Source organism: Podarcis filfolensis, assembly GCF_964270895.1.
Source record: "Podarcis filfolensis genome assembly, chromosome: 13".
NCBI classification, from domain to species: Eukaryota; Metazoa; Chordata; class Lepidosauria; order Squamata; family Lacertidae; genus Podarcis; species Podarcis filfolensis.
Window position 1 is genome coordinate 43571250 of NC_139615.1, and position 26180 is coordinate 43597429.

The 26180-nt window shown below is 47.0% G+C and overlaps 2 protein-coding genes across 6 annotated transcripts in view; one reads left to right on the forward strand and one right to left on the reverse strand.

Moving 5' to 3' along the window:
• Positions 1 to 21931, reverse strand: part of PLEKHH3 (pleckstrin homology, MyTH4 and FERM domain containing H3) — a 48732-nt gene extending 26801 nt beyond the window's left edge. The window contains exon 1 of one of the 3 annotated variants that reach the window (XM_083583073.1): positions 20590 to 21931. In XM_083583073.1, coding sequence (XP_083439199.1) covers positions 20590 to 20670 — 81 coding nt within the window. In that variant the 5' untranslated portion in view covers positions 20671 to 21931. Of the gene's footprint in view, positions 1 to 12102; positions 12297 to 19776; positions 20144 to 20589 lie in introns of those variants that run through there. The other 2 variants (XM_083583072.1, XM_083583074.1) reach the window with 2 other exon arrangements.
• Positions 1 to 26180, forward strand: part of LOC310747938 (tigger transposable element-derived protein 1-like) — a 943100-nt gene that overhangs the window by 100773 nt on the left and 816147 nt on the right. The window contains exons 2-3 of one of the 3 annotated variants that reach the window (XM_083583382.1): positions 3494 to 3744; positions 4097 to 6172. In XM_083583382.1, the coding sequence (XP_083439508.1) occupies positions 4327 to 5475 (1149 nt within the window). In that variant the 5' untranslated portion in view covers positions 3494 to 3744; positions 4097 to 4326 and the 3' untranslated portion in view covers positions 5476 to 6172. Of the gene's footprint in view, positions 1 to 3435; positions 3745 to 3816; positions 6173 to 26180 lie in introns of those variants that run through there. The other 2 variants (XR_014541036.1, XR_014541037.1) reach the window with 2 other exon arrangements.

Genomic DNA, 26180 nt, shown 5'->3' on the forward strand with positions numbered 1-26180 from the left:
TCAGGGGTCCCTTTACCTTTACCTTTCCTCATGTTACGGGAGGTGGGGGTGGGGAATGCCAGCTTCCGTAAGCCATGATTTCCCCAAAGTACCAAACGGCAAGGTTTGCAGCACCGATGGGGCCATCTTCGTCTCATGCAAGGTTGTCATGCAAGCGACAACTCTTGAAATGCCTCCTTCTGCACAATAATTCAAAGTGCAAGAGGCCCTGCCCTTGTATTTGCATCTTTCCAGTGGGTACATATGCAAAGGCTGGTGAATAAATGCCACAGTCCCGTTCCAGAGACTGAACTCCTTTGCGGAGTTGAGGGTAACTCAGAGCCGACAGTTTCATCATAGCTGATCACCAGTAATGGCACACACACAGAATGCTTCTGGAACAATGCTTTACATTACATTACATTACATTACATTACATTACATTACATTACATTACATTACAGTGGTACCTTGGGTTCCGGAGGTCCGTACTTAACCTGAAGCTGTTCTGAACCTGAAGCACCACCTTAGCTAATGGGGCCTCCTGCTGCTGCCGCGCCGCTGGAGCACAATTTCTGTTCTCATCCTGAAGCAAAATTCTTAACCTGAAGCACTATTTCTGGGTTAGCAGAGTCTGTAATCTGAAGCATATGTAACCTGAAGCATATGTAACCCGAGGTACCACTGTATATTATATTATTAGTGGTACCTCGGGTTACAGACGCTTCAGGTTACAGTACCTCAGGTTAAGTAGTTTACATCAGGATGAGAACAGAAATTGTGTGCCGGTGGGGCGGCGGCAGCGGGAGGCCCCATTAGCTAAAGTGGTACCTCAGGTTAAGAACAGTGTCAGGTTAAGAACGGACCTCCGGAATGAATTAAGTTCTTAACCCAAGTACCCAAGTATATTAATTACCGTATTTTTTGCTCTATAAGACTCACTTTCCCCCTCCTAAATAGTAAGGGGAAATGTGTGTGCGTCTTATGGAGCGAATGCAGGCTGCGCAGCTATCCCAGAAGCCAGAACAGCAAGAGGGATTGCTGCTTTCACTGCGCAGTGATCCCTCTTGCTGTTCTGGCTTCTGAGATTCAGAATATTTTTCTTCTTGTTTTCCTTCTCCCAAAACTAGGTGCGTCTTGTGGTCTGGTGCATCTTATAGAGCGAAAAATACGGTAGCTTTCTTGTCCCAACTTTCCTCCAAAGAGCTCAAACCAGCGTTAGAAACTCAGATATATAAGCTAGGGGCCAAATGGCTCCTTAAACCAAGGTTACAGTCACCAAAACAGAATGTCTGGTTGCCATTTTGGGGCAAGAAGGCTCTAAAGTCTTATTTTCCATGCTCCAGTTTTAGTATATGTGCTGCCGAAGCAAGCACTAAAATCTTATTTTCGAAATGATGGACTGACTGTGATTCTGTTAAACTTCTGGCTAGTTCAGAAGACAACCTTGGGGTAGCTTAAGAACTTTGAGAACTTATCCAGGGACAATCTACACCTATTTGCACCTCTTTTTCTTAATGGTGACTGCTCCTACTCAATGCTGCACAGAAAACAACAACAATTTGGTTCCAGAAATGCATTCTGATTGTGCAGATAAAATATAACGGAGAAAATTCTATAGGACGTGGTACTAGTGAGTGAAAACAGTCCAGATCCAATGATCCCCAGATGATGGACATGTCAGGTGCCATCCTGGAGCCCAGGCATCTTGACTTGGCCCCAAGCGGTCGACAGCCAGGTACAAAATGTGCCCGGCTAATTTCGAACTTCCATACATCATGTATGGAAGTATGGAAATGAGAGCTGGGCCATAAAGAAGGCTGATCGCCGAAGAATTGATGCTTTTGAATTATGGTGCTGGAGGAGACTCTTGAGAGTCCCATGGACTGCAAGAAGATCATACCTATCCATTCTGAAGGAAATCAGCTCTGAGTGCTGACTGGAAGGACAGATCCTGAAGCTGAGGCTCCAATACTTTGGCTACCTCATGAGAAGAGAAGACTCCCTGGAAAAGACCCTGATGTTGGGAAAGATGGAGGGCACAAGGAGAAGGGGACGACAGAGGACCAGACGGTTGGACAGCGTTCTCGAAGCTACAAACATGAGTTTGACCAAACTGCGGGAGCAAGTGGAAGACAGGAGTGCCTGGCGTGCTCCGGTCCATGGGGTCACGAAGAGTCGGACACGACTAAACAACTACAACACAATTTTGAACATTGAAGATGATGTCCGTGGCTCTTCTCCTTTCCGTATTATCCTCACAACAAGCCTGTGAGCTGGGTTGGGGTCAGTGGTGGTGAGCTTCATGGCTGAGTGGAAACATGGACCCTGGTCTCCCAGATCTTTGTCCAACACTCATCCGTTGCATGATGAGCCCACCAGGAGTTAAGACTACTCTCCTGGAACCCTTCTCAGATGACTTCCTAGCAGGATTAAGCTACCAGAGCTGGAAACTGCAGGTTCAGAGTCTTTGTGGGAGAAGGCCCTAATTTGCTTCCGGCAAGGAGAACCCTAGGAAGGACTCCTCAAGGGGAGAGACTTCCAGCCGTCCATCAGGCAAGACCTTTCCGCGTGCCTTGCCCCACCCTCCAATCTCTGCTTCTCAATTTGTATTGTATTATTTTATGCAGTGTGACTTGCCGTTGTTTTTACTGATTATAGTTTAGAAATTATTTATTGTAATGGTTAAGAGTGGATTTCTGTTTCATTTTTATATGCTGATATTTAATATTCTATACTATTCTATGGGATTGTTGAATCTGACTTTATTTGATAAAAGTTGCTTATTTCAAAGTTATGTTTTATTATCACATTTTGGGATTGGATTGTTACATGGTGTACATTCTTTGCTTCTTCAGCTTGTAAACAGCCTTGGGTATAGTGAAATAGAAAGGCGGTATACAAATTAAATGTGAAATGAAAAATGAAAAATGAAAATTAAACATCCCTCCCCTGTTCTGACAGGCGTCCCTTCCTCCTTCTCCAGGAGAAGGGAATGACGCCATACTATAATGACTAGGCTCAGGAAGGCTTTTAAAAGTTTAATGGTTGTTTGTAGCAATTATCTCAAATTTGCATGGTAAGGGAAGGGCCCTCTTTGAGTCTGCAAGCCCTTGTACTCACCGAGAAAGCACCTTTACTTGAAATATTTCAGATTAGCAGTCTGAACTGTGAGGGACTGGTGGGGGAGGGAGCAAAAAGAAGCCAGGTACTTCTCTTTGCTTTCTTTGGTAGGGTTTTAGTTCAGGTGTACAGTGGGACCTCGGGTTAAGAACTTAAATTCGTTCTGGAGGTCCGTTCTTAACCTGAGGTACCACTTTAGCTAATGGGGCCTCCCGCTGCTGCCGTGCGATTTCTGTTCTCATCCTGAAGCAAAGTTCTTAACCCGAGGTACTATTTCCGGTTTTGCAGAGTCTGTAACCTGAAGCGTCTGTAACCCGAGGTACCACTGTAATACAGTGGTGCCCCGCAAGCCGAATGCCTCGTAAGACGAAAAACTCGCTAGACGAAAGAGTTTTCCGTTTTTTGAGTTGCTTCGCAAGACGAATTTCCCCGTGGGCTTGCTTCGCAAGACGAAAACATCTTGCAAGTTTGTTTCCTTTTTTGTAAAACCGTTAATACCCAGGGTGCATTGCTTGAAGAGGTGCAGTTGCGACTTGACTTCGAGGAGCAACACATAGCACGCGGTGTGGTAGCCTTTTTTGAGGTTTTTGAGGACTTTGCTGATTTTTGAAGCTTTTCCAAAAATACTTTTGCAGCCATTTGGTAAGTTAAACTTTTAAAACTTTTTTGGGGGTTTTTGGATTTTGGGTTGGGGTGTTTGGAATTCAAGGACTTGGGGTTGGGGAGAGGTTTGCAAGAATCTGGGAGCTTGTGTGGTTTTTTCTGCATTTTTATGATTTTCTGTGACCATTGGGCCATGTTGTTTTTTTTAAAAAAAATAATTCTGGATTTGAATTTCTGTGCGGTGGGTGGCTGGGGGAACAGTTGGGGAGGGGTTTGCAACAGTTGGGGAGGGGTTTGCAATTTCTGTGTGGTGGGTGGGTGGCTGGGGGAACAGTTGAGGTTTTTGAAGACTTTGGTGATTTTTAAAGCTTTTCCAAAACTTCTTTTGCAGCCATTTGAGGATTTTGAAGACTTTGGTGATTTGCAGCCATTTCGTAAGTTAAACTTTTAAAACTTTTTTGGGGGGGTTTGGATTTTGGGTTGGGTGTTTGGAATTCAAGGACTTGGTTCTGGGTTTGAATTTCTGTGTGGTGGGTGGCTGGGTGCTTTTGAATTTTTTGGATGTGAAGCACTGATTTTTTTTCTTTTTTCTGAGTTTACGAAGGTAGGAGCTGTGCTGCCATGGGACCCAAGAAGACTGCTGCTGCAGAGGCCGGCGAGAGGAAGAAGGAGAAGGTGACGCTGGAAATGAAGAAGGAGATCATCCGGAAGCACGATGGTGGAATGCGTGTGACAGACCTCGCCAGGGAGTACGGCAGGAACCCATCGACCATCGGCACCATCCTGAAGATGAGGGAGAAGATCCTTGCGACTGATGCAGCCAAGGGGGTCACCAGGATCGTGAAGAACCGCCCAGCTGTTCTGGAGGAGGTCGAGAAGTTGCTGCTCATCTGGTTAGAAGAGAAGCAGCGTGCAGGGGACACAGTGACTGAGGCCGTCATTTGTGAGAAGGCCAAGGCCTTGCACGCAGACCTCGTCCGGGAACAGCCAGGAACCTCAGGCGAGCCAGAAGTCTTCAAGGCAAGCAGAGGTTGGTTTGACCGGTTCAAGGCAAGATCTGGAATCCACAGCGTGGTCAGGCATGGAGAGGCTGCCAGTTCTGATGTTCCTGCGGCTGAAGACTTTGCAGCGGAGTTCCTGGAGGTTGTGAAGACGGAGGGCTACGTTCCACAGCAGGTCTTCAACTGCGACGAGACCGGGCTGTTTTGGAAGAGGATGCCCAAAAGGACTTTCATCACACAGGAGGAGGCCAAGTTGCCTGGCCACAAGCCCATGAAGGACCGTCTAACCCTGCTCTTCTGTGCCAACGCAAGCGGCGACCTGAAGATCAAGCCCCTGCTGGTGTACCACTCGGAGAACCCACGGGCCTTCAAGAAACACAAGGTCGACAAGGAGCAGCTGAGTGTCATGTGGCGATCCAACAGTAAGGCTTGGGTCACACGTGTGCTGTTTGTGGACTGGGTCAATCTTGCTTTGGGCCCTGCAGTCAAACAGTACCTGCTGGACAACGACCTGCCGCTGAAGGCTTTGCTTCTGATGGACAATGCTCCTGCTCATCCTAAAGGCCTTGAGGAGGACTTGTTGGAGGAGTTCAGCTTCATCAGCATCATGTTCCTGCCGCCTAACACCACGCCACTGCTCCAGCCGATGGATCAGCAGGTCATCGCCAATTTCAAAAAACTCTACACCAAGGAGCTTTTCAGGCGATGCTTCGAGGTGACTGATTGCACCACCAATCACCCTGTGGGAATTCTGGAAGGACCACTTTGACATCGTCACCTGCTTGAAGATGATCACCACGGCCTGGAACGGGATTAGCCAGAGAAATTTGAATTGCGCTTGGCGCAGCCTGTGGCCGGACTGTGTGGCACCAAGTGACTCTGATGCACCAGAGTCAACAGTGGTGCAGGACATTGTTGCCTTGGGGAGGACCATGGGCCTGGAGGTCACAGAGGAGGACGTCAGCGAGCTGGTGGAGGAGCACGACCACGAGCTGACCACCCAGGAGCTGCTCGAACTGCAGGCAGAGGCTGCGCAGGAGCAGGCCTCGCTGGAAGAGGAGGAAGCAACTGAGGAACGGCTGTCCTCCAAAGAACTGAGGGACATTTGCATGAAGTGGAAGGATGTGCGGGCTTTTGCACAGCGGCACCACCCTAACAAGCACGTGGTACATGACCTTGCGAACACTTTTGATACGACGGTCATGTCGCCTTTCAGGGAGGTGCTGAAAAGGCGGATGAAGCAGCAGACCATGGACAGGTTCTTCAGCAAGAAGCAAAGAGTGGAAGAGGAACCTTCTTCGAGTGGTCCCCCAGAGTCTTAGAAAATGTACTGTACACTTTGTTGATTTTTAAATGTTTTTCTGTCATGTTTAGAAACTTAATTTATTGTTCCTTCAATTTTTGAAATGCTCTTTACAGTATGTGTGACTTTAAAGAGCAGTTAATAAACACTTGTTGTACCCAAATTTGGCTTTGTTTGGACTTTTTTTGACCATAGGAACGCCTTAATTGAATTTCAATGCATTCCTATGGGATTTCGTGCTTCGCAAGACGAAAAATTCGCTAGACGAAAAGACTCACGGAACGAATTAATTTCGTCTTGCGAGGCACCACTGTACTTTAGAAATACAGTTGAAGTTGCTTCAGGTTGAGCGCTTTCGGGTTGCGCTCTGCGGTGACCCGGAAGTAATGGAATGCGTTACTTCCGGGTTCCGCCACTCGCGCATGCGCAGACGGTCAAAATGACGTCACGCACATGCGCAGAAGCGGCGAATCGTGACCCGCGCAGACGTGGATTGTGTTCGCTTCTGGATGCGAACGGGGCTCCGGAATGGATCCCGGTTGTATCCAGAGGTACCACTGTAAAGTGTTCTGAAACAGTAAACTCTTTGTAAGAGTTTACCCATTGACTACAGCAGCTTTCACTCCTCCTTCGAAAGAGAGAACTCTACTCCCTTAAAAATAAAACTGTTTCGGCTTATGGAACTCTTTGGACGACAATAAATGACAAATCATGGATTTTCTCACTTGGGCAAAGTGGGGTCTGCGGGTGAAAACACGGTTGTGTCTGATGGATTTAAATTTATAAGTTTAACTTGGATTTGATCTTTTCCCTGAAGACGTATTAAGCTCCCTCTAGAGGATTTTGGACTTACAGCAGTGACTTTGTTTTACTTTCCCTTTCCCGGCCTCTGTTTGACTATTGTATCTGGGACTCTGCTTTCTCATGGGAACAACTTGGATTGACCTTGGATTACAGATAACTTTGGAATGAGTGGCGCAAGGAGAAGAGGAAGGACTAAACAAACAACCCTAACTTTATCTGCAGCCTCACAGCGTAGATCTTCTGTGCCGGCCTTGCCTTCCACTTTGCCTCCAGACATAGAGGCGGCCTCCCTAATACAGGCAGGGGAGGGTGAGACAGAGGAGCTGCACCTGGGAGATATGGCTTCAGGGACAAGTAGCTCTGTCTTGGAGAAAATTTTGGAGAAACTGGAGGCTCTGGACAAGAAGGCTGATTTGCATACAGCTAAAATTGAACAGAACACAGAAAGCTTGAATAAGCTGACTGGACAAGTTGCACAGAATGCCCAGTCTATTGGAGAATTAAAGGAGGCTGTAGGTGAAAATCGTAAACTGGCTGAAGATACTAGTCAAAGATTGGAAGAACTTGAGAAAGAAGTAAGACCACTCAGCAAACAAGTTGGAGAACATCAGATTTACTTTTTGATGACAGAACTGCGAAACAGGGAGACCAACTTGAGGATACGGTCAATACCAGAGGTGGAAGAAGATAATTTTATTGAATTTCTAACTAAGGAATTTGCCAAGTTTTGGAAGTTAGAGGAAAAAGACTTTAAAATTGTATCTGCTTTCAGGCTTGGCAGAGTCAGAAGGACAGAGAAGCCCAGAGATTGTTTGATAACACTGAGATCAAAGGAGGAAAGGGACAAGATTTTGGGCCTGCACTACGAAAAGTCACTAGACATTTTGGGCAAGAGAATTGAAATCTACAAGGACATTCCTAAGCAGTTGCTGGACCTTAGATCTAACTACACGGAATTGGCAAGACTGTTGAGAAGCAACGCAATTATCTTCAGGTGGGAGTTTCCACAAGGATTATCCTTTACCTACAGAGGGAGAAAGATCAAAATCAAAACAGTGGAAGATAGAGACAAGTTTTTGGGAGCACACGGAGAAGACCTCCACAAAGGACTTGGATTGCCAGCGCCAGAACTTCCAGGGGAGCCCGCCCCCTCGGATCCTCAAGGACCGGAGAACAAGGTACCACCCCAGAAAGAATAACCAGATCTATCCAGGATGTCTCTGCAGCTTTTGAGCTGGAACATAAATGGCTGTAACAGTCCCGAAAAAAGGTCTAAAATTTTTCATATTTTAAAAAAGGAACAATTGGACATTATATGCTTACAAGAAACACATGTGATTAGGCTCCATAAAAAGGTGTTAATAAATAAAAGGCTTGGTCAAGAATTTATATCATCGGATACAGTTAAAAAGAGAGGTGTAGTGATCTATGCAAAAGAGAGCCTTTCACCAAAATTTCTCTTTAAAGATGAAAGTGGAAGAATCCTCGCAATAGAAGTACAGTATCAAGGAGAAAAAATTTTGATATTAGGAATTTATGCTCCAAATGAAGGAAAATCGGATTTTTATAAGAAGTTGCACGAGACCATGCTGGATTATCTGGATTACAACAACGTCATTATGATGGGGGACATGAACGGGGTCGTATCAACAAATATGGATAAGTCACAGAACCAGAACATTACTAAAGAGGGAAGACTACCTAAGACCTTTTTTGAAATGACTGACAATATGGACTGGGTTGACATCTGGAGAGTTAGAAACCCCCTGGGAAGAGAAGGAACATTCTTTTCTGAAGCTCAACTGACTTGGACACGAATCGACCAAATATGGATAACTAGAAGTCTGGCACCTAAGGTGAGGAAGGTGGAAATCTGCCCCAAAACATGCTCCGACCATAACGCCTTGAGAATGGATATGACATTGATCCCAATCGGCTCCTTTAGATGGAAGATGAATGATGGCCTGTTTAGAGACCAAAGAATTGTAAAGAAGGCCCAAAAAACCTTAAAGGACTATTTTGAGATTAATTTGAACACTACGGTGGAAAAAAGAACTATCTGGGATGCAAGTAAAGCTGTGATGAGAGGGTTCTTGATTCAACAGAATTCCTTAAAGAAAAGACTGCAAAATGAAAAGAAAGATAAAATTCTGGAAAGTATCAAAGAGTTGGAGAAGAAGTTAAGATCTAACCCGAAGTCCCAACCGATTCTGAGAGAAATTAAACTTTATCAGGCGCAATATTCCAAGCTGATAAATCAGGAAATAGAATGGAAGATTAAAATAATGAAACAAAAAACTTTTGAATCGGCAAATAAATGTGGGAAACTGCTAGCTTGGCAGTTGAAAAGGAGACAAAGATTAAATACAGTAACAAACTTAGAGGTTGAAGGAAGGAACATTCAGAACCCGGGAGAGATTAGAAAGTGCTTCCAGAGGTATTTTAAAAAGTTATATACTCAAGGGCCACAAGATGAAATAGAGATTACACAATTTTTGGAGAGAAATGGATTAGCAAAGCTGTCAGAAGAAAATAGAACAATTTTAAATGGCAAAATAACACGACAAGAGATTGAACAGGCCATCCTGAGTCTGAAACAGGGCAAATCACCAGGGCCAGATGGACTGACCTCTAACTACTATAAGACATTGAAGGATTATTTGATACAACCTTTGTTGGAGGTCAGTAATGAAATAATGGAGGGGAAGAAGGCGCCTGAATCGTGGAAAGAAGCATTTATCACATTGATTCCAAAGTCAGAAACTGAAAAGACACAACTCAAGAATTACCGTCCCATCTCCCTTTTAAATGTGGATTACAAAATATTTGCAGATGTTTTGGCACGAAGATTTAAGAAAGTTTTAAGTGAGATAATCCATAAAGACCAGGCAGGCTTTCTCCCGGGCAGACATATGTTTACTAACACAAGGAACATCATAGACATATTGGAACTTTTACAAACAAACATAAACACTAAAGCAGTTTTAATTTTTATAGACGCGGAGAAAGCCTTTGACAACATATCTTGGAAATTTATGAAGGGGAATTTAAAAGAAATGGGAGTGGGACGGGGGTTTGAGAACGGGATTGAGGCAATATATTCAGAACAAAAGGCTAAACTGATAGTTAACAATGTGGTTACAGAAGAGTTTAAAATTGAAAAAGGTACACGACAAGGCTGCCCGATTTCCCCATTACTGTTTATTTCGGTTCTGGAAGTGCTCCTGAATATGATTAGGGGGGACCGGTTGGTGGAAGGGATTCAGGTCGGAGCGAAACAATATAAACTTAAAGCTTTTGCAGATGACCTAGTTCTGACATTACAGGAGCCGGAGTCTAGTTTGAAAAGAGTACTACAACTGATTCAAAACTTTGGTCGAGTGGCAGGATTTAAGTTAAATAAGCAAAAAACTAAAGTTTTGGGGAAAAACGTGACAGATATTGAGTTGGAACAGCTTCAGAAAGAGACAGAACTAAATGTGGTTAAAAAAGTTAAATACCTAGGGGTAAACATAACAGCAAAAAATCTGAGTTTATTTAAAGATAATTATGAAAAATGTTGGTCAGAGATTAAGAGAGACTTGGATAGTTGGTCAAGACTAAAACTTTCTTTGTTAGGCCGAATAGCTGCCATCAAGATGAATGTATTGCCAAAAATGTTATTTTTGTTTCAGACACTGCAGATTGTAGACAAGACAGAGTGCTTCCGGAAGTGGCAGAAAGATATTTCTAAATTTGTCTGGCAGGGCAAAAAGCCCAGAATCAAATTTAAAATATTAACAGATGCGAAAGAAAGAGGGGGCTTTGCCCTGCCAGATTTAAAGTTGTATTATGAAGCTGCAGCTTTCTGCTGGTTAAAAGATTGGTTACTTCTTGAAGATACGGATGTCTTGGATTTGGAAGGTTTTAATAATGCGTTTGGATGGCATGCATATTTATGGTATGATAAAGCTAAGATAAATAAGGCCTTCAAGAACCATATTGTCAGAAAATCAGTTTTTAATGTCTGGACAAAATATAAAGACTTACTGGAGAATAAAACTCCGAGGTGGCTGTCACCCCTGGAGGCTAAGGCTCGGAAAAGAGCCAATATGGAGGCCAACTGGCCAAAATATTGGGAGATAATAGAAAAGGATGGTGACAACTGGAAATTGCAGAGTTTAGAAAAGATGAGAGACAAAGTGCGAGACTGGTTACACTATGCTCAGATTAAAGAAGTGTTTAAAAATGACAAAAAGCTAGGATTCCAAGTGGAAAAGTCAAAGTTAGAAACTGAACTGTTAGAACCTAAGACTAAGGTACTTTCAAGAATGTATAACTTGCTGCTGAAATGGAACACACATGACGAAATGGTAAAATCAACAATGATAAAATGGGCGCAGGATATTGGGTATAATATTATGTTTGAAGATTGGGAAAGGTTGTGGACCTCTGGGCTGAACTTCACTGCATGTAATGCGTTGAAGGAAAATGTGATGAAAATGATGTATAGATGGTACATGACCCCTGTTAAACTGGCTAAAATATACCATTCGTCTGATAGCAAATGTTGGAAATGTAAGGAAAATGAAGGAACATTTTTTCACCTCTGGTGGACCTGCCCTAGAGTGAAGGCCTTTTGGGAGAAGATATATAATGAATTAAAAAAGGTGTTTAAATACACCTTTACTAAGAAATCAGAGGCCTTTCTCCTGGGTATTGTCGGCCAGAGTGTGTTAAAAAAGGACAGAACATTCTTTTTGTACGCAACAACAGCAGCAAGAATATTAATTGCCAAGAATTGGAAAACTCAGGAGCTACCCACTGTGGAAGAATGGCAGATGCAACTGATGGACTATATGCAATTAGCCGAGATGACCGGCAGAATCCGAGACCAGGGAGAAGAAAGGATGGAAGAAGACTGGAGGAAATTTAAGATTTATTTACAAAAATATTGTAATTTGGCTGAGTGCTGAATTGGATGCCAGTGCAGACAATTGTCTACCATTAAATTAGATTTAAGGCTGAATTATATGTCAAACCAAATTAAGATTATTAATTAAGATGAGTTAAATGATAATTTGTTTGAAATTAATTTAATAATGATGTAAGTGTATGCGGGAGGTGTGGGGGAGTCCCATGTAACAATTGAGAGATGTTAAATGGACAATGATAAGTGGTGCTTATCTAATATATGCTTTATTTGAAAACTTCAATAAATATATTATAAAAAAAAAAAGAAAACACGGTTGTGTCTGATCACTTCTCACCACAACCTGATGGAGAAGGGAACAGAACACTTTTCCTTACCGTTCTGAGGGCCCGAAATAAAGGAACTTGCATGACTGAAAAATAAATTCTGCATTCCTCTTTCAGAAAGCCTTGGCAGGGCAAAGGCACTGGACTTGGAGAAAAGCCACTAAAAGGGGGAATGTGGGGCTAGAAATTCTTCAATTGCTGTCCTTTTCTGAGCCTTGCTGTTCCATAAACCAGGGGTGAGCCATGTTAGGAAACTCAAGACATAGAAGGTCACTGCCAAATGGCAGCTTAAAACCTAGGTTACGGTCGCCACAACAGAATGTCTAGGCGCCATTCCGCCCCCCAATGAGATTTCTTTTTCCTTTTCTTCAGTTCCTTTCTAGACAGCTTTATATCTCGAAGATGAAGAAGAAATCTCAAAGCGCTTTACAACCCATTAAAACATCAGATAAAGAAATCCAGAATAAAACAAATTCACACTGCAAGGAAAATATTTCAGATCCTTCTCCAAGTGACATTTTGCTTCCCCCCATATTTATTTGCCTACTTAATTTAGCTCATAACACAGCAGAAGTACTCTAGGAAGCCAAGGTGATGTAGTGGTTAGAGCAGGGGTCAGCAAACGTTTTCAGCAAAGGGCCGGTCCACTGTCCCTCAGACTTTGTGGGGGGCTGGACTATATTTTGAAGGAAAAATAACGAACGAATTCCTATGCCCCACAAATAACCCAGAGATGCATTTTAAATAAAAGGACACATTCTACTCATGTAAAAACATGCTGATTCCTGGACCGTCCGCGGGCCGGATTTAGAAGGCGACTGGGCCGGATGCGGCCCCCGGGCCTTAGTTTGCCCACCCATTGGTTAGAGTGTCGGACTAGGACCTGGGAGATCACAGTTCACATATGCACTCGGTCCTGAAGCTGAATGGGTGACCTTGGGCCAGTCACAGCCTACCTCACAGGATCATTGTAATGATTAACTGCTTAGCTGCTTAAGAAAGCCGGAGGGGCCAGCCAGGTGGAGATGACAGGTGCCAACCTGGCATTCGAAGATCTCCAAGTGGTTGCAATTGAACCCATGCCAGTCACAAAACGTGCACGGCAGCTGGCTAATTTAAAATGCTGGGTGGGGTGGGGTGAGGAAGCTGTGGCCTTCCAGATATTGGCAAACTTCAACTCCCTTCTTCCCTGACCATTGGCGATGTTCCCGGAGACCATCCTAACCCCAGCCAACCTAAGCTGAATAGGTAAAGGTAAAGGGACCCCTGAATATTAGGTCCAGTCGTGGCCGACTCTGGGGTTGCGGCGCTCATCTCGCTTTATTGACCAAGGGAGCCGGCGTACAGCTTCCGGGTCATGTGACCAGCATGACTAAGCCGCTTCTGGCGAACGAGAGCAGCGCACGGAAACGCCGTTTACCTTCCCGCCGGGGCGGTATCCATTTATCTACTTGCACTTTGACGTGCTTTCGAACTGCCAGGTTGGCAGGAGCAGGGACTGAGCAACGGGAGCTCACTCTATGGGGATTTGAACCACCGACCTTCTGATCGGCAAGTCCTAGGCTCTGTGGTTTAACCCACAGCGCCACCCGCGTCCCAAGCTGGATAGCATCCTCCAAATCAGGCACCCCCAAACCCGGCCCTCCAGATGTTTTGGGACGACAACTCCCATCATCCGTAGCTAACAGGACCGGTGGTCAGGGATGATGGGAATTGTAGTCCCAAAATATCTGGAGGGCCGAGTTTGGGGGTGACTGTTCCAAATCCTTAAATTTCCTGAGGGGTCAAGGTAAGGAGTGCCAAACGTGTGTGACACTACGGCACGCCCAGTTAACACCTATCAGATGACCAGGTTCAGGATCTGGTCTCTCCAGCTAGGCAAGCTGCTTTTGCAGTGGTAAGTGAGCTCACACCCACCCCAGCGCTGCTTTGGCGTAGCACCCCACGGGGGAAAACAGGTTCTGGCAGCATCGCACAAAGGCTATAGTTAAAAGACATGATGAAGTAGCTGGAGCATTTCCCCTGTCCAAAAAAAAAAAAAAAAAAAAAGAGCACTTGGAAATTACTTTTTTTGGGGGGGAATAAATGAATCAGATAATCACAGAATTGTAGAGTTGGAAGGGACCCTGAGGATAAACAAATGGAACCAGGTCAGCTTTGCCATGGTTTAATGTATTTAAATCTTTGTATTAAACGTATTTTGGGACGCGGGTGGTGCTGTGGGTTAAACCACAGAGCCTAGGACTTGCCGATCAGAAGGTCAGCGTTTCGAATCCCCGCGGCGGGGTGAGCTCCCGTTGCTCGGTCCCTGCTCCTCCCAACCTAGCAGTTCGAAAGCACGTCAAAGTGCAAGTAGATAAATAGGTACCACTCCGGTGGGAAGGTAAACGGCGTTTCCGTGCGCTGCTCTGGTTTGCCAGAAGCGGCTTAGTCATGCTGGCCACATGACCCGGAAGCTGTACGCCTGCTCCCTCTGCCAATAAAGCGAGATGAGTGTCGCAACCCCAGAGTCGGCCAGGACTGGACCTAATGGTCAGGGGTCCCTTTACCTTTACTAAATGTATTTTAATGTATTTTTAATCTCTGTTGGAAGCCACCCAGAATGGACGGGGTACAAATAATAATTTTTTAAAATTTATTATTATTATTATTATTATTATTATTATTATTATTATTTAGTCCAAGTCCATGCAATGCAAGAATATGCAGCTAACCTATACGAGGATCAAACCTGCAACCTTGCCATTATCAGCACCACGCTCTAATCAACTGAGCTATACAGACAAGGATGGTTAAGACAGAGGTGCGCAAAATCAGGCATGGTATTGGGGAGGAGGAATGTCCCCAACCCTTTCAATGCTAAACCTGAGGGTCACCCTGTTAAATTGGTTGGCCAGCAGACTGGGGACAGACAAAAGAAAGTCACACAATGCATTGCTAGGCCACAATTCCCATCATCACTAAACATTGGCCACATTGGCTAGGGCTGATGGGAGGTGGAGTCCAGGAACAGCTGAAAGACCACAGGTTCCCCACCCTGACACAATGTACAGTGGTACCTCAGGTTAAGTACTTAATTTGTTCCGGAGGTCTGTCCCGCTTTCCCTTAAGACGTCCCTATTTTAATGTTGGAGGACATGCTCTTACGTTCTTAGGCACTAAATAACTTTTGAAAGCCTATGTAAGATTCGGAAGCGGGCCACATCTTTCTTTAGCAGTTCACCCTTTTCCCTATTGATTTTCCAAAAATTTTAAACAGACAAACAAACAAACAAACAAACAAATATTAACTGTACTTAATCTAATCTTAGTAACATTGTTAAGTGACTTCCTCAAATCCCCCTGGCTGAATTTCAGTGTACAGTTGTACCTCAGGTTAAGTACTTAATTCGTTCCAGAGGTCCGTTCTTAACCTGAAACTGTTCTTAACCTGAAGCACCACTTTAGCTAATGAGGCCTCCTGCTGCCGCTTCGCCGCCTGAGCACAATTTCTGTTCTCATCCTGAAGGAAAGTTCTTAACCTGAAGCACTATTTCTGGGTTAGTGGAGTCTGTAACCTGAAGCGTATGTAACCTGAGGTACCACTGTATTGAACTTACGGCCACAAGAGGCAATGGCCATGGGCTTACATGGCTCTAAAATGGGACTGGACCTATCCTCTATAAATGGGCCTATCGATAGGTATTAGCTATGGTAATTAATCCAACAGCCATGGAGAGGGCTGTTGGGTTCAAACCCTGCTGTGGGCTTCCCAGAACCAACTAATTCAGCCGGGGGGCGGGGAAGCTATTGATGGACTCCATCTCCCATCAGCTCCAGGCAACATGGCCACTGGTGATGGAAGATGGGAACTGTAGTCCAACAGCATATAGAGGGCCACAGTTTCTCCAGTCCTACTTTAGCTGGACATTAAGGTAAAGGGACCCCTGACCATTAGGTCCAGTCGTGGCCGACTCTGGGGTTGTGGCGCTCATCTCGCTTTCTTGGCCGAGGGAGCCAGTGTACAGCTTCCGGGTCATGTGGCCAGCATGACTAAGCCGCTTCTGGCGAACCAGAGCAGCGCACGGAAACACCGTTTACCTTCCCGCCAGAGTGGTACCTATTTATCTACTTGCACTTTGACATGCTTTCGAACTGCTAGGTGGGCAGGAGCAGGGACCGAGCAACGGGCGCTCACCCCATCGCGGGGATTCGAACCACTGACCTTCTGATCGGCAAGCCCTAGGCTCAGTGGTTTAACCCACAGCGCCACCCACTTCCAATTTACTACTAACCAGGATTAAATAGGAGGTGCTCAAAGTACATTACAAAGAGAGACTCTGTCTGTGTGGACAACCCTGCGTCGAGGAGCTGTGCCATTACAGTGGTACCTCAGGTTACATACGCTTCAGGTTACATACGTTTCAGGTTACAGACTCCGCTAACCCAGAAATATTACCTCAGGTTAAGAACTTTGCTTCAGGATGAGAACAGAAATCGTGCGACGGCGGCACTGCAGCAGCGGGAGGCCCCATTAGCTAAAGTGGTGCTTCAGGTTAAGAACAGTTTCAGGTTAAGAATGGACCTCCAGAACGAATTATGTACATAACCAGAGGTACCACTGTATTTATTGCAGTGCCCATTATATATAGACCCAAGAGACGGATTTATAAAACCCGTTTACGAATGGAATAGATCTGAATAGGGTGGAAAGGGTGAAATGGCTGCTGAGCGACACCGACGACTTTGTTACTTATAAAGTAGCACTCTATGGGCCGGCAGCTAAGAAGATCAGTAGGAAGGAACTAGACAAAATAGCGGTCAACTGCAAAGGGGATTCGGATATTTAATTTGGCACATCTTACCTGAGAATCTTCTGCTACTCTATTATATTTAATGCATCAAATAATTTTAGTAGACTGTGGTTTTATTGTATGTGTGGTGCCCGATGATTGTTATGGTTATTGTTGTTGTTTGTTGTTCTCCTTCTGAATGATGCCATGGCCTATGGCTAGTGCAGTAAAAAGTTTAATTGGAAATTGGAAACAGGTGTTCCCCCAGCCATGGCAGAGCAAAGGAAGGGGAAGGAAGGAATAAATAAATTAATAATAATAATAATAATAATAATAATAATAATAATTTATTTATACCCCGCCCACTCTGGGCGGCTCAAAGCAGCATGTGTATATTTAGCCCCCAATAACTTGGTCTCCAATAACTTGGTCTCTTGGTGGCTCTGTGGGTTAAACCACAGAGCCTAGGGCTTGCCGATCGGAAGGTTGGCAGTTCAAATCCCCGCGACGGGGTGAGGTCCCAGCTCCTGCCCACCTAGCAGTTCGAAAGCACATCAAAGTGCAAGGAGATAAATAGGCGGGAAAGTAAACGGCGTTTCCGTGCGCTGCTCTGGTTCGCCAGAAGCGGCTTAGTCATGCTGGCCACATGACCCGGAAGCTGTACGCCGGCTCCCTCGGCCAAGAAAGCGAGATGAGCGCTGCAACCCCAGAGTCGGTCACGACTGGACCTAATGGTCAGGGGTCCCTTTACCTTTAATTTGGTCTCCAGGATTTGTGATGCAGCCTTTTCATGCCTTCAGCCAAATCATCTACAGCCCCAAATTTTGTTTCCTCTTGGAAGGGCAACAGGGCCTACAAATGCAGCCAGAGGCAGCAATGTGTTGGCAAACGAAGGCTACAACTCGCTGGGCAGTCCAGCTTGGAGATCCCTTCCCCCTCCTCCCATCCCAGGGCTTGCGCTTCCTCTTCTGTGGACGTCTAATAACACCTCTGCAGAGATCTGGAGAACCCCAAACCTGTTCCTTCCAGGCTGCGGTGATGCATCGCCTCCAACATGTCACATCCCGTTCCTCTTGACAGGACCTGCCTTTCTGACTGGAGAAGTTTCAGAGCAGAAAGGTGTGTGTGTGAGAGAGAAAGAGACTCCCAATTTTCCCAGCAGATCCAGCTTCGGGTTAAGCTAAACCTTTTCAAGTCCCTTGGCCAGCCAGACTGCAATCCGTTTCTCTACAATGTTTTGCCTGTACAGTGGTACCTCTGGTTAAGAACTTAATTCGTTTCGGAGGTCCGTTCTTAACCTGAAACTGTTCTTAACCTGAGGTACAACTTTAGCTAATGGGGCCTGCTGCTGCCGCCCTGCCACTGGAGCACGATTTCTGTTCTCATCCTGAAGCAAAGTTCTTAACCTGAGGTACTATTTCTGGGTTAGCGGAGACTGTAACCTGAGGTACCACTGTACCACACTTTGTCCAAGGATCAAAGGGCGGTTTACAATGTAAAACTACATAAACACATACCATCGTAACGAACAATAACCCCCACACACTGTTTAAAAGGCCATAGATTGCTTAATTAGCCAAAGGCCTGGGAGAAGAGGAATGTTTTTGCCCAGTGCCTAATGATAGGTAACAAAGGCGCCAGGCAAGCCTCCTTGGGGAGAGCATTCCACAAGTGGGAAGCCACCACAGAAAAGTCCCTGCTCTCGTGTTGCTGCTCTCCAGGTCTCTTGCAGAGGAAGCCCACAAGTGCAAAGGTATGCCTAGTATCCAAAGTACTAGGTCAGAGAAAGGAAATCTTTTATTAGAGCGAACAGGCTCGTTCTACCCTAGAGCAAGCATCATTATTCCTGTAAAAAAACCAACTGGCACAAATCTACGGCTTCAGCTGATGTCAAGAAATTCATCCTTTGGAGCTGGTCTGGGTCCTATTCTGGAAGAGGCAGTTGGGTGGGCAATAGGGCAATAGAGGGAGGAATTGGCAGTGCCCCTTTTGCTCCCCAGGGAGAAAGCAGAGGGAAATGCAGGGTGGGGAAGATGAATGGCTTCTTTCTGAACTCCGGTCGCGCTGTGAAGGGCCCTGTGTCCCAGCCAGCCAAAAGGCAGCCCTGCTCTCTGTCACTCTTGAAGCTGGCCAGGTTTCAGCTCTCCATGACTTCCTTTTGCCCACGGTGAAAAGGAAATGGGCTGGGAGGAAGAGGTGGCCAAGCAGCCAAGACAACAGCTCATTCTGCATAATTCATGGCCGGAGAATTACATAAGGATTATGAATATGAGGAGACATCCGCTCCCCAACTCACGTTGCCAGCAAATCATTCCTGCCACTTAGTTCATGCTACCTGTCTGGAGGAAGCTCATCCACCCCCCGAAATTAGGAGGATGAGGAGACGGGCAGTGCTGCCCTAGGGATGGCTCCCAAACTGCTTACAGGATGGAGACAAGCTGATGGGGCCGGGGGTGCTATCCTGCAGGTTAGATCGGCGGCCCCAAAGAGCATATATCCTAGGTGCAAAAGCGCCTGAAGAAGTTTATGCACGGATATCTACCGCGCCAGCCCTCCTTGTTCCACCTTCATGTGCTCCTTTGCAAATCAAGAACGCAGGTCCAGGGCTGCATGAGTCAAGGCTCAGTAAAGCCTCCGAACACGTTTCAAGCGAATTCCTTTACACTGAGTAAAGCCAGCAATTCTCTCCCCCCGCCCCCGACGCACAGGACAGAGCTTCCAAAGGCGAAGCCGCAGTTAACCTGCGCGAATTTACGTCCCAGGCGCGTTCAGAACACTTTGTCCTACTGGTTCCCCCCCCCCCCGGGTTAAGGCACGCGGGCTCCTCTAGGGTCGCAAAAGCGCAAGGTATTAAAAAAATAAAAGTGAGATCTGCCGGCATGCTCTGCAGAAGCTGCAGCCCCCCGGGCGGGAACAGGGCGCAGCAAGTAACTCCGGGAGCTGCCCAACTCACCTCGTCGCCTTTGCTGCGCAATTCGAAGGACTCCTCGGCTTCGTCGTCGTCCGCCCCCCCTTTGCCTGCCTCGCCATAGTCGCGTCGGAGCAAGGTGAAGCCTTGCCTGCAGCACAGCAACCACCACAAGCCGCCGGGGAACGGCATCCGGCGCCTGAGCTCGCCGCGGGAGCCTCGATCCGCGCGCGCAAGGCGAGCCAAGGAAAGGACGGTGCGCCCAGGGCGCGTTTGGAGACGCCAAAGAGGGACCCTCCCGGCGCGCAGCTCCCCGGCCGTCTGGCGCGCTCGCTCAGCCCGCTCTCGCCCCGCCCCGGCTCTCCCCGCCCCCGCGCCCGAGCTGGGGAAGAGGAGGAGGAGCAGCGCGTCCCGGCCCAGCCCCGCCGGTTGCCCCGGGAGGAGCCGCCCTTTCCGGGGGGCCGGCAGCCGGATGCGTCACGCGGGCCGGCTGGGAGAGGGAGACAGGCCTGGGGCGCGCTCGGCTTCCCGCTGCCCCGCAGCCGGAGGCAAGGCGGGCGGGCTCCGGTCCGGTGCCAAAACTCAAGGATCGGGGCCGGGTGGAGCGATCGGGGCGGCTCAGAAAGCGCCGCCAGGACGGGGCTGCGCCTTTTCCCGACTTCGGCCGGAGAAGGGAAAGCGCAGGGGCGAGTTGGGGAGGGGTCTCGATCCGAGGGAACTGGAGCCTCTGGTATGGCGGCAGGGAGGTTTCTGCTCGAGAAGCAAGAGGCGCAGTTCTCCTGAGCATATGCAGAGGTTTTCGTTCCTCGGCTGCAGTGGCGTTAACCGGCTCCCCGGCCGCCCTCTTTAAGTACACACCTGGAGTTGTAATGGAGGGAAATGTGTGATTTCCTGGCGAACTCGGAAGGCAGGCTTCGCACGCCGAATAGCCTCCAACATTCCCCGATGGAGAGAGGGACGTCAACTGGGCAGCTTCCAACATATATAGAAACATAATGAAACGTTAAACAGAAAAACTTCCTTATGTAGGGCTGCCATGAGATACAGTACCACCTAAAGGTTGTATAATTACTTTTCTCCTTAGCTCGGGGGTCGCCTAACTCCATACCCTCCTACATTTCTCCCATGAGAATAGGGACGTCCTAAGGAAAAGCTGGACATTCCAGGATCAAATCAGAAACTGGGATGGCATCTATGAATCTGGAACTGTCCCTGGAAAATAGGGACACTTGGAGGGTCTGGACCAGCCCTGAAAAATGTGGAACATAATAAAAAAGGAGAGTTGTTCTGAGAATGGGCAGACTCACTTTTTCTCTATTCCCAGGGCAGGGAATGTGTTATATGTAGGCCAGCCAAAGGCCTGGCAATTTTCATTTTTAAAAATCCTTCCGCATGACAGAAATTAAGAACTCTTAGGCACGTCAGGTTCTTTGCGGTAGCTCCAGAGAAGCTGCGAAACATTCGACTGGGGAAGACAAGTCTATCAACAGCTATCAGTCACCCAACTATTAATTAGCCTCCGTTTTGGGAGGTGCTATGTGATTAAATACTAGGCTAGTCAGCAGTAGGGAAGGGTGGCTGTTGACTTCACGTCCTGCTCTTGAGTTTCCCTGGAGGTGTTTAGTTAGCCACTGTGGGAAACAGGATGTGGATTAGATGGTTTCCTTGGCCTGATCCCACAGGGCTCTTATTAGGGTTTGCATTTCAAAGGCGGTGGCAGCAGGTCTGCAACTGCCTCTTCCTTCACCCCTCAGCTTTTCCCATCAACTAATGAGAAAACAAGTTGCATCTGAGGTTTTTTTTAGTGAATTTCGTTGTTTTTGTTGCACTTACCTTACCTCTGAGGTGGCCAAGGATATTCGTGTATGACAGCTCCTTCAGCTGACAAATCATCTCACCAGCAGTCTTCACTTTGCAGCCTCCCCAGGTGCCCAAGTTTCAGCTGGAGCTCAGGGGAAACCTTTATGAGGCAATCTTTCTTGTGAGAGGGGTAAGGAAGTGTGAGGAACCAAGGAGGCTGTACATGTGCTTGAGAAATGTTTACCAGAAAGAAAAACATACACCACCCTTCTCCACCTCTCAGCAGTAAGGAAAGTTCAAAACCTTGCAGCCACTGAATTTCTAAAGAACCCTGAGAATGATGCAAAAAATAAAGTAGCAATTTTTAGTTTTTTTGCAGAGGATGAAAACTCAAGTAATGAGGACAAATTTCAACACAGCACTGTGCAAAGTCTTTGTTATTCTGCCATATTCAAAACAACCATTTTCACATTTGATGTTAAAATGTGTTTCTGAGTGTACCTCTTGCTCTGTTTATACTACATGTTACTCATGTGGAAAAGAAAGCAGAACAGCATGGAATTTTGACACTGATTGTACATTTTTCTAAGCAGCTTGTTGCAGACTGATCTAAAACATCTAGGAAGATTTCAAATTGTGGTTTTGCTTTCAAACAGCTGCAGGGACCCTTGTTTTTATATCTCCCCCCGTGCCATTTTTCAGATAAAAGACTGGCATGAGACGGGCATCTGGCGCCCTTCCATGCCCCTACCCAATTTAGGGGGCTCAGGTGGGCTTTTTTTTAAAGGGGGGGGGAGTGAAACCTACCCTGCCCCAGTGCCGCTGCTGCAGTCAAAATGTGAAGCCTCCATAGCTGCTTTTAATAGGGAAACAATAAAAGAAATATATAAAGAAACCCTGTCATGGATCTCCTGAATCATATTTCAGAATTTTTGCAACTATGCGTGAGGGGAGGGTGAAATGATATTAATAGGTAGCTAAACTGTGTTAAGTTGCCCCCAGCAGCTAAGGTGCAATTGGTTGTTTTAGTTGTACGGTCCTAAGAACACTCCCCCCCAAACACACACACTATTTAGACAGCAAGTAAGGGCTTCAAAATGTAGTAAGATAACCCTGCTGCATTTGTGGGCCTTGTTGCTAATTCGGATTGGACTTTGGCCTCCCGCAGTGCTCCCCTGATGGCATTGCTGCTGCCCAGGCTGCTGCCAAGTAGATTCCTATAATGGCATCTCTTGCCTGGTCAGTTTATCCAAGGCAGCTGATTCTGAAAGGTTATGTCCCGAGATTCCACCACCATCCCTGGTTTGGATCCTCTGCTTTGCAGGGATCAGAGCTTTTGGCATCTCTCAAAATCTTTACAGATCCAATCTTCAGGGAAGGATGTCAAAAGAGCATGAGAGGGAGGTGTTGGCAGGGAACGCCAAGTCTGCAGTATCTTTGGGGTGAGGACTCAGTGGACACAGGATGCTGCCTGTTTTGGGGCAGGGGGAGGGGAGAAAACTCTTCTTTTTATCCCCATATTGCGGGTTGAACTGTACACAGCAATTCTGCGGTATAAAAAGGTAAAGGGACCCCTGACCATTAGGTCCAGTCGTGGCCGACTCTGGGCTTGCGGCGCTCATCTTGCTTTACTGGCCGAGGGAGCCTGCGTACAGCTTCTGGGTCATGTGGCCAGCATGACTAAGCCGCTTCTGGTGAACCAGAGCAGTGTACGCAAACACCGTTTACCTTCCCGCCAGAGCGGTACCTATTTATCTACTTGCACTTTGATGTGCTTTCGAACTGCTAGGTTGGCAGGAGCAGGGACCGAGCAACAGGAGCTCACCCCGTCACGGAGATTCGAACCGCCGACCTACTGATCAGCAAGTCCTAGGCTCTGTGGTTTAAACCACAGCGCCACCCGCGCTGACATTTTAAATTCCCTGCCCTGGAGCTCAAGACCACCCCTCCATACCTCATACATACATCACAGAAGGGGTGTAACCCAAGACCACCCCCCCCACAAACATAATACCTACATCACAGAAAAGGTGGTCTGCAACATAAATTTGAATGCTGTTTTTCCTGTCTGCCACGTTATCTGATAATGCCTTATCTGATTGCCTTTCCGGGTAGTCTGGCCATTCCTTTGAAATGCTTATTTTACACATTTTTTTTTAGTTCATTATATATCATTTTCCAGAAAGTCTTTATTACCTTACACAGCCACCACATATGATAAAAGGTACCTCCCTTTTCTTTACAGGTATTTGTACTTGTTCTATACATTTTTTCTAACTTACTAAGTGTCAAATACCACTGGAACAACATTTTCATCTAATTTTCTTTCAGTATACAACATGCTGTAAATTTCAGATCTGTTTTCCATTGCCTTTCCCAATCTGCAGTCTGAATGTTATACCCCAAATCCTTTGCCCAGTGTATCATTACACATGCAATGTATCCTTGCAGGCACCTGGCAGAGTGGTGGGCAAGTGCTGGTGGGGTTTGGAAAACCAATGCCCAAGGTGTGAGGGTGTCCTTTCCCGAGCACAGCACAAAGACCCAGCCACCCATCCTGTTGGCTTCCGAACGAGAAATGGGGTGTCTGGATGAGGTGTCCTCCTCCTTCACCTCTCACAGGAAAACGTCCTTGTGGCTGGTGCTGAAAACAGGTGCTGGGCCTGAGCGATGGCTTTCACGCGCAGCTTCCTCTTTCCACGAAATCCCCGCCTGAGGAACATCCCACCGTTGTGGGGAAGCGGCCTTCCTAAGGGGGGACTTCTCTTTTGATTCATTTCCTGTGGAAGACTAGACTCAAGTTCCCAGGCTTGCCACTTCCCCAAACGGCTGCAAGTGACAAGAACTAGCATGGTGTAGCACCAGCAGATAGACTTCTCTTTTCCCAGAGGGGACATCAGGGGCTGGGCCTGCTTTGCGAAGTCAGATCGTAAGCCCCCTTGGAAGACTAGGTAAAGGAAAAGGTACCCCTGACCATTAGGTCCAGTCGTGCTCATCTCGCTTTATTAGCCGAGGGAGCTGGCGTACAGTTCCAGGTCATGTGGCCAGCATGACTAAGCCGCTTCTGGCAAACCAGAGCAGCGCATGGAAACACTGTTTACTTTCCCGCCAGAGTGGTACCTATTTATCTACTTGCACTTTGACGTGCTTTGGAACTGCTAGGTTGGCAGGAGCTGGGACCAAACAAAGAAGAAGAAGAAGAGTTTGGATTTGATATCCCACTTTATCACTACCTGAAGGAGTCTCAAAGCGGCTAACATTCTCCTTTCTCTTCCTCCCCCACAACAAACACTCTGTGAGGTGAGTGGGGCTGGGAGACTTCAGAGAAGTGTGACTAGCCCAAGGTCACCCAGCAGCTGCATGTGGAGGAGGGGAGACGCGAACCCGGTTCACCAGATTACGAGTCTACCACTCCTAACCACTACACCACAAAGGGAGCTCACCCCATCACGGGGATTCGAACCACCGACCTTCTGAATGGCAAGCTCTAGGCTCTGTGGTTTAGACCACAGCACCCAATGCGTCCCAGGGCTTGGGAGATGGGAAGTCCTAAATATCCGAGTACAGTAATGTTTCCTCTGGGCTGGAACACTGTGGCCATCGAACTTAACCACCTCAGGTTGGTCAGTCCCTCTCCGCTCAGTATAAATAAGCCAAGAAGGCAAGGGTTGAGCATACATTAGGTGTGTCCCCATTTGTCCAGTCATCTTGGTTACATCCTCAGGCCTTGGCAACTGAAATCCACCGAACGGAAACTAGAGCGGGTGAAACTATGGAGACCTCCAAATACGGATTCAACGGTTGCGTCTGAGTCAGGGCAGACATGGGTTGTTGTTTTCTAATCCTCTGTGAGCTTTGAGAACATGTCACAGAGAGCCCTCTAAGGTTCTGCAACGTCCCCAGGCAGACCAGATTGCAAAAAGCCCTGAAGGAACCGAACAGCTCTGCTGGGGGTGGCACTGCAAGGATGCAGTGGCACTGGAAAATAACTGCTTAGGCTCCCGCTAGAGTCTTCAGTCAGACTTCTTGTGCTGCAGCTATCTTCCTTCCTGCTTGGTTGCCCTTTGCTCCCTAAATCACCAAGGAGCTAGTTGGGATAAGCTAAGCGGAAAAGGGTGCTGAGGAGGAAGGGTGTCAAAGACCTGACTCATCTTCATATTCTGCAGAGTGACTTGTGCCAGCTGCGGCAACTGGAAATTCCCCAAGGCTGTCTGGACTCCTGGGGATTCCATGAGCCTCCTGGGATGGACACACACCGCCTTAACCAGCAGATCCATCTCAGCAGAGGGGACTAGATGCAGAGAGACTTAAGAGCGCCTCCGGACATGCGAACCACGTGTAGGAAACTTGTGCAGCAAGCAAATCAGGACGAGCGCGGGGCAAAAGCTCATTGCCAACCACCCCATAAACTAGTCAGAAGGAATGCTCAATAAAGCCAGATATGATCTAAGTACCTGTGTTAACTTTTGTGCAAGCAGATCAGGATGAACGCCCAGTGAACAGGCCATATGGAAGAGCCCTAAACCTCAACAGGAAGCAATTTGATCAGGGGTTGGCAAGGTTTACCTCGCCGGGGCCGGTTCACTCCAGTGGAGATCCCTCCGTGGCACCTGCGTCTGTGCAGACATGATTTCGGCGTCTGCGCAGAT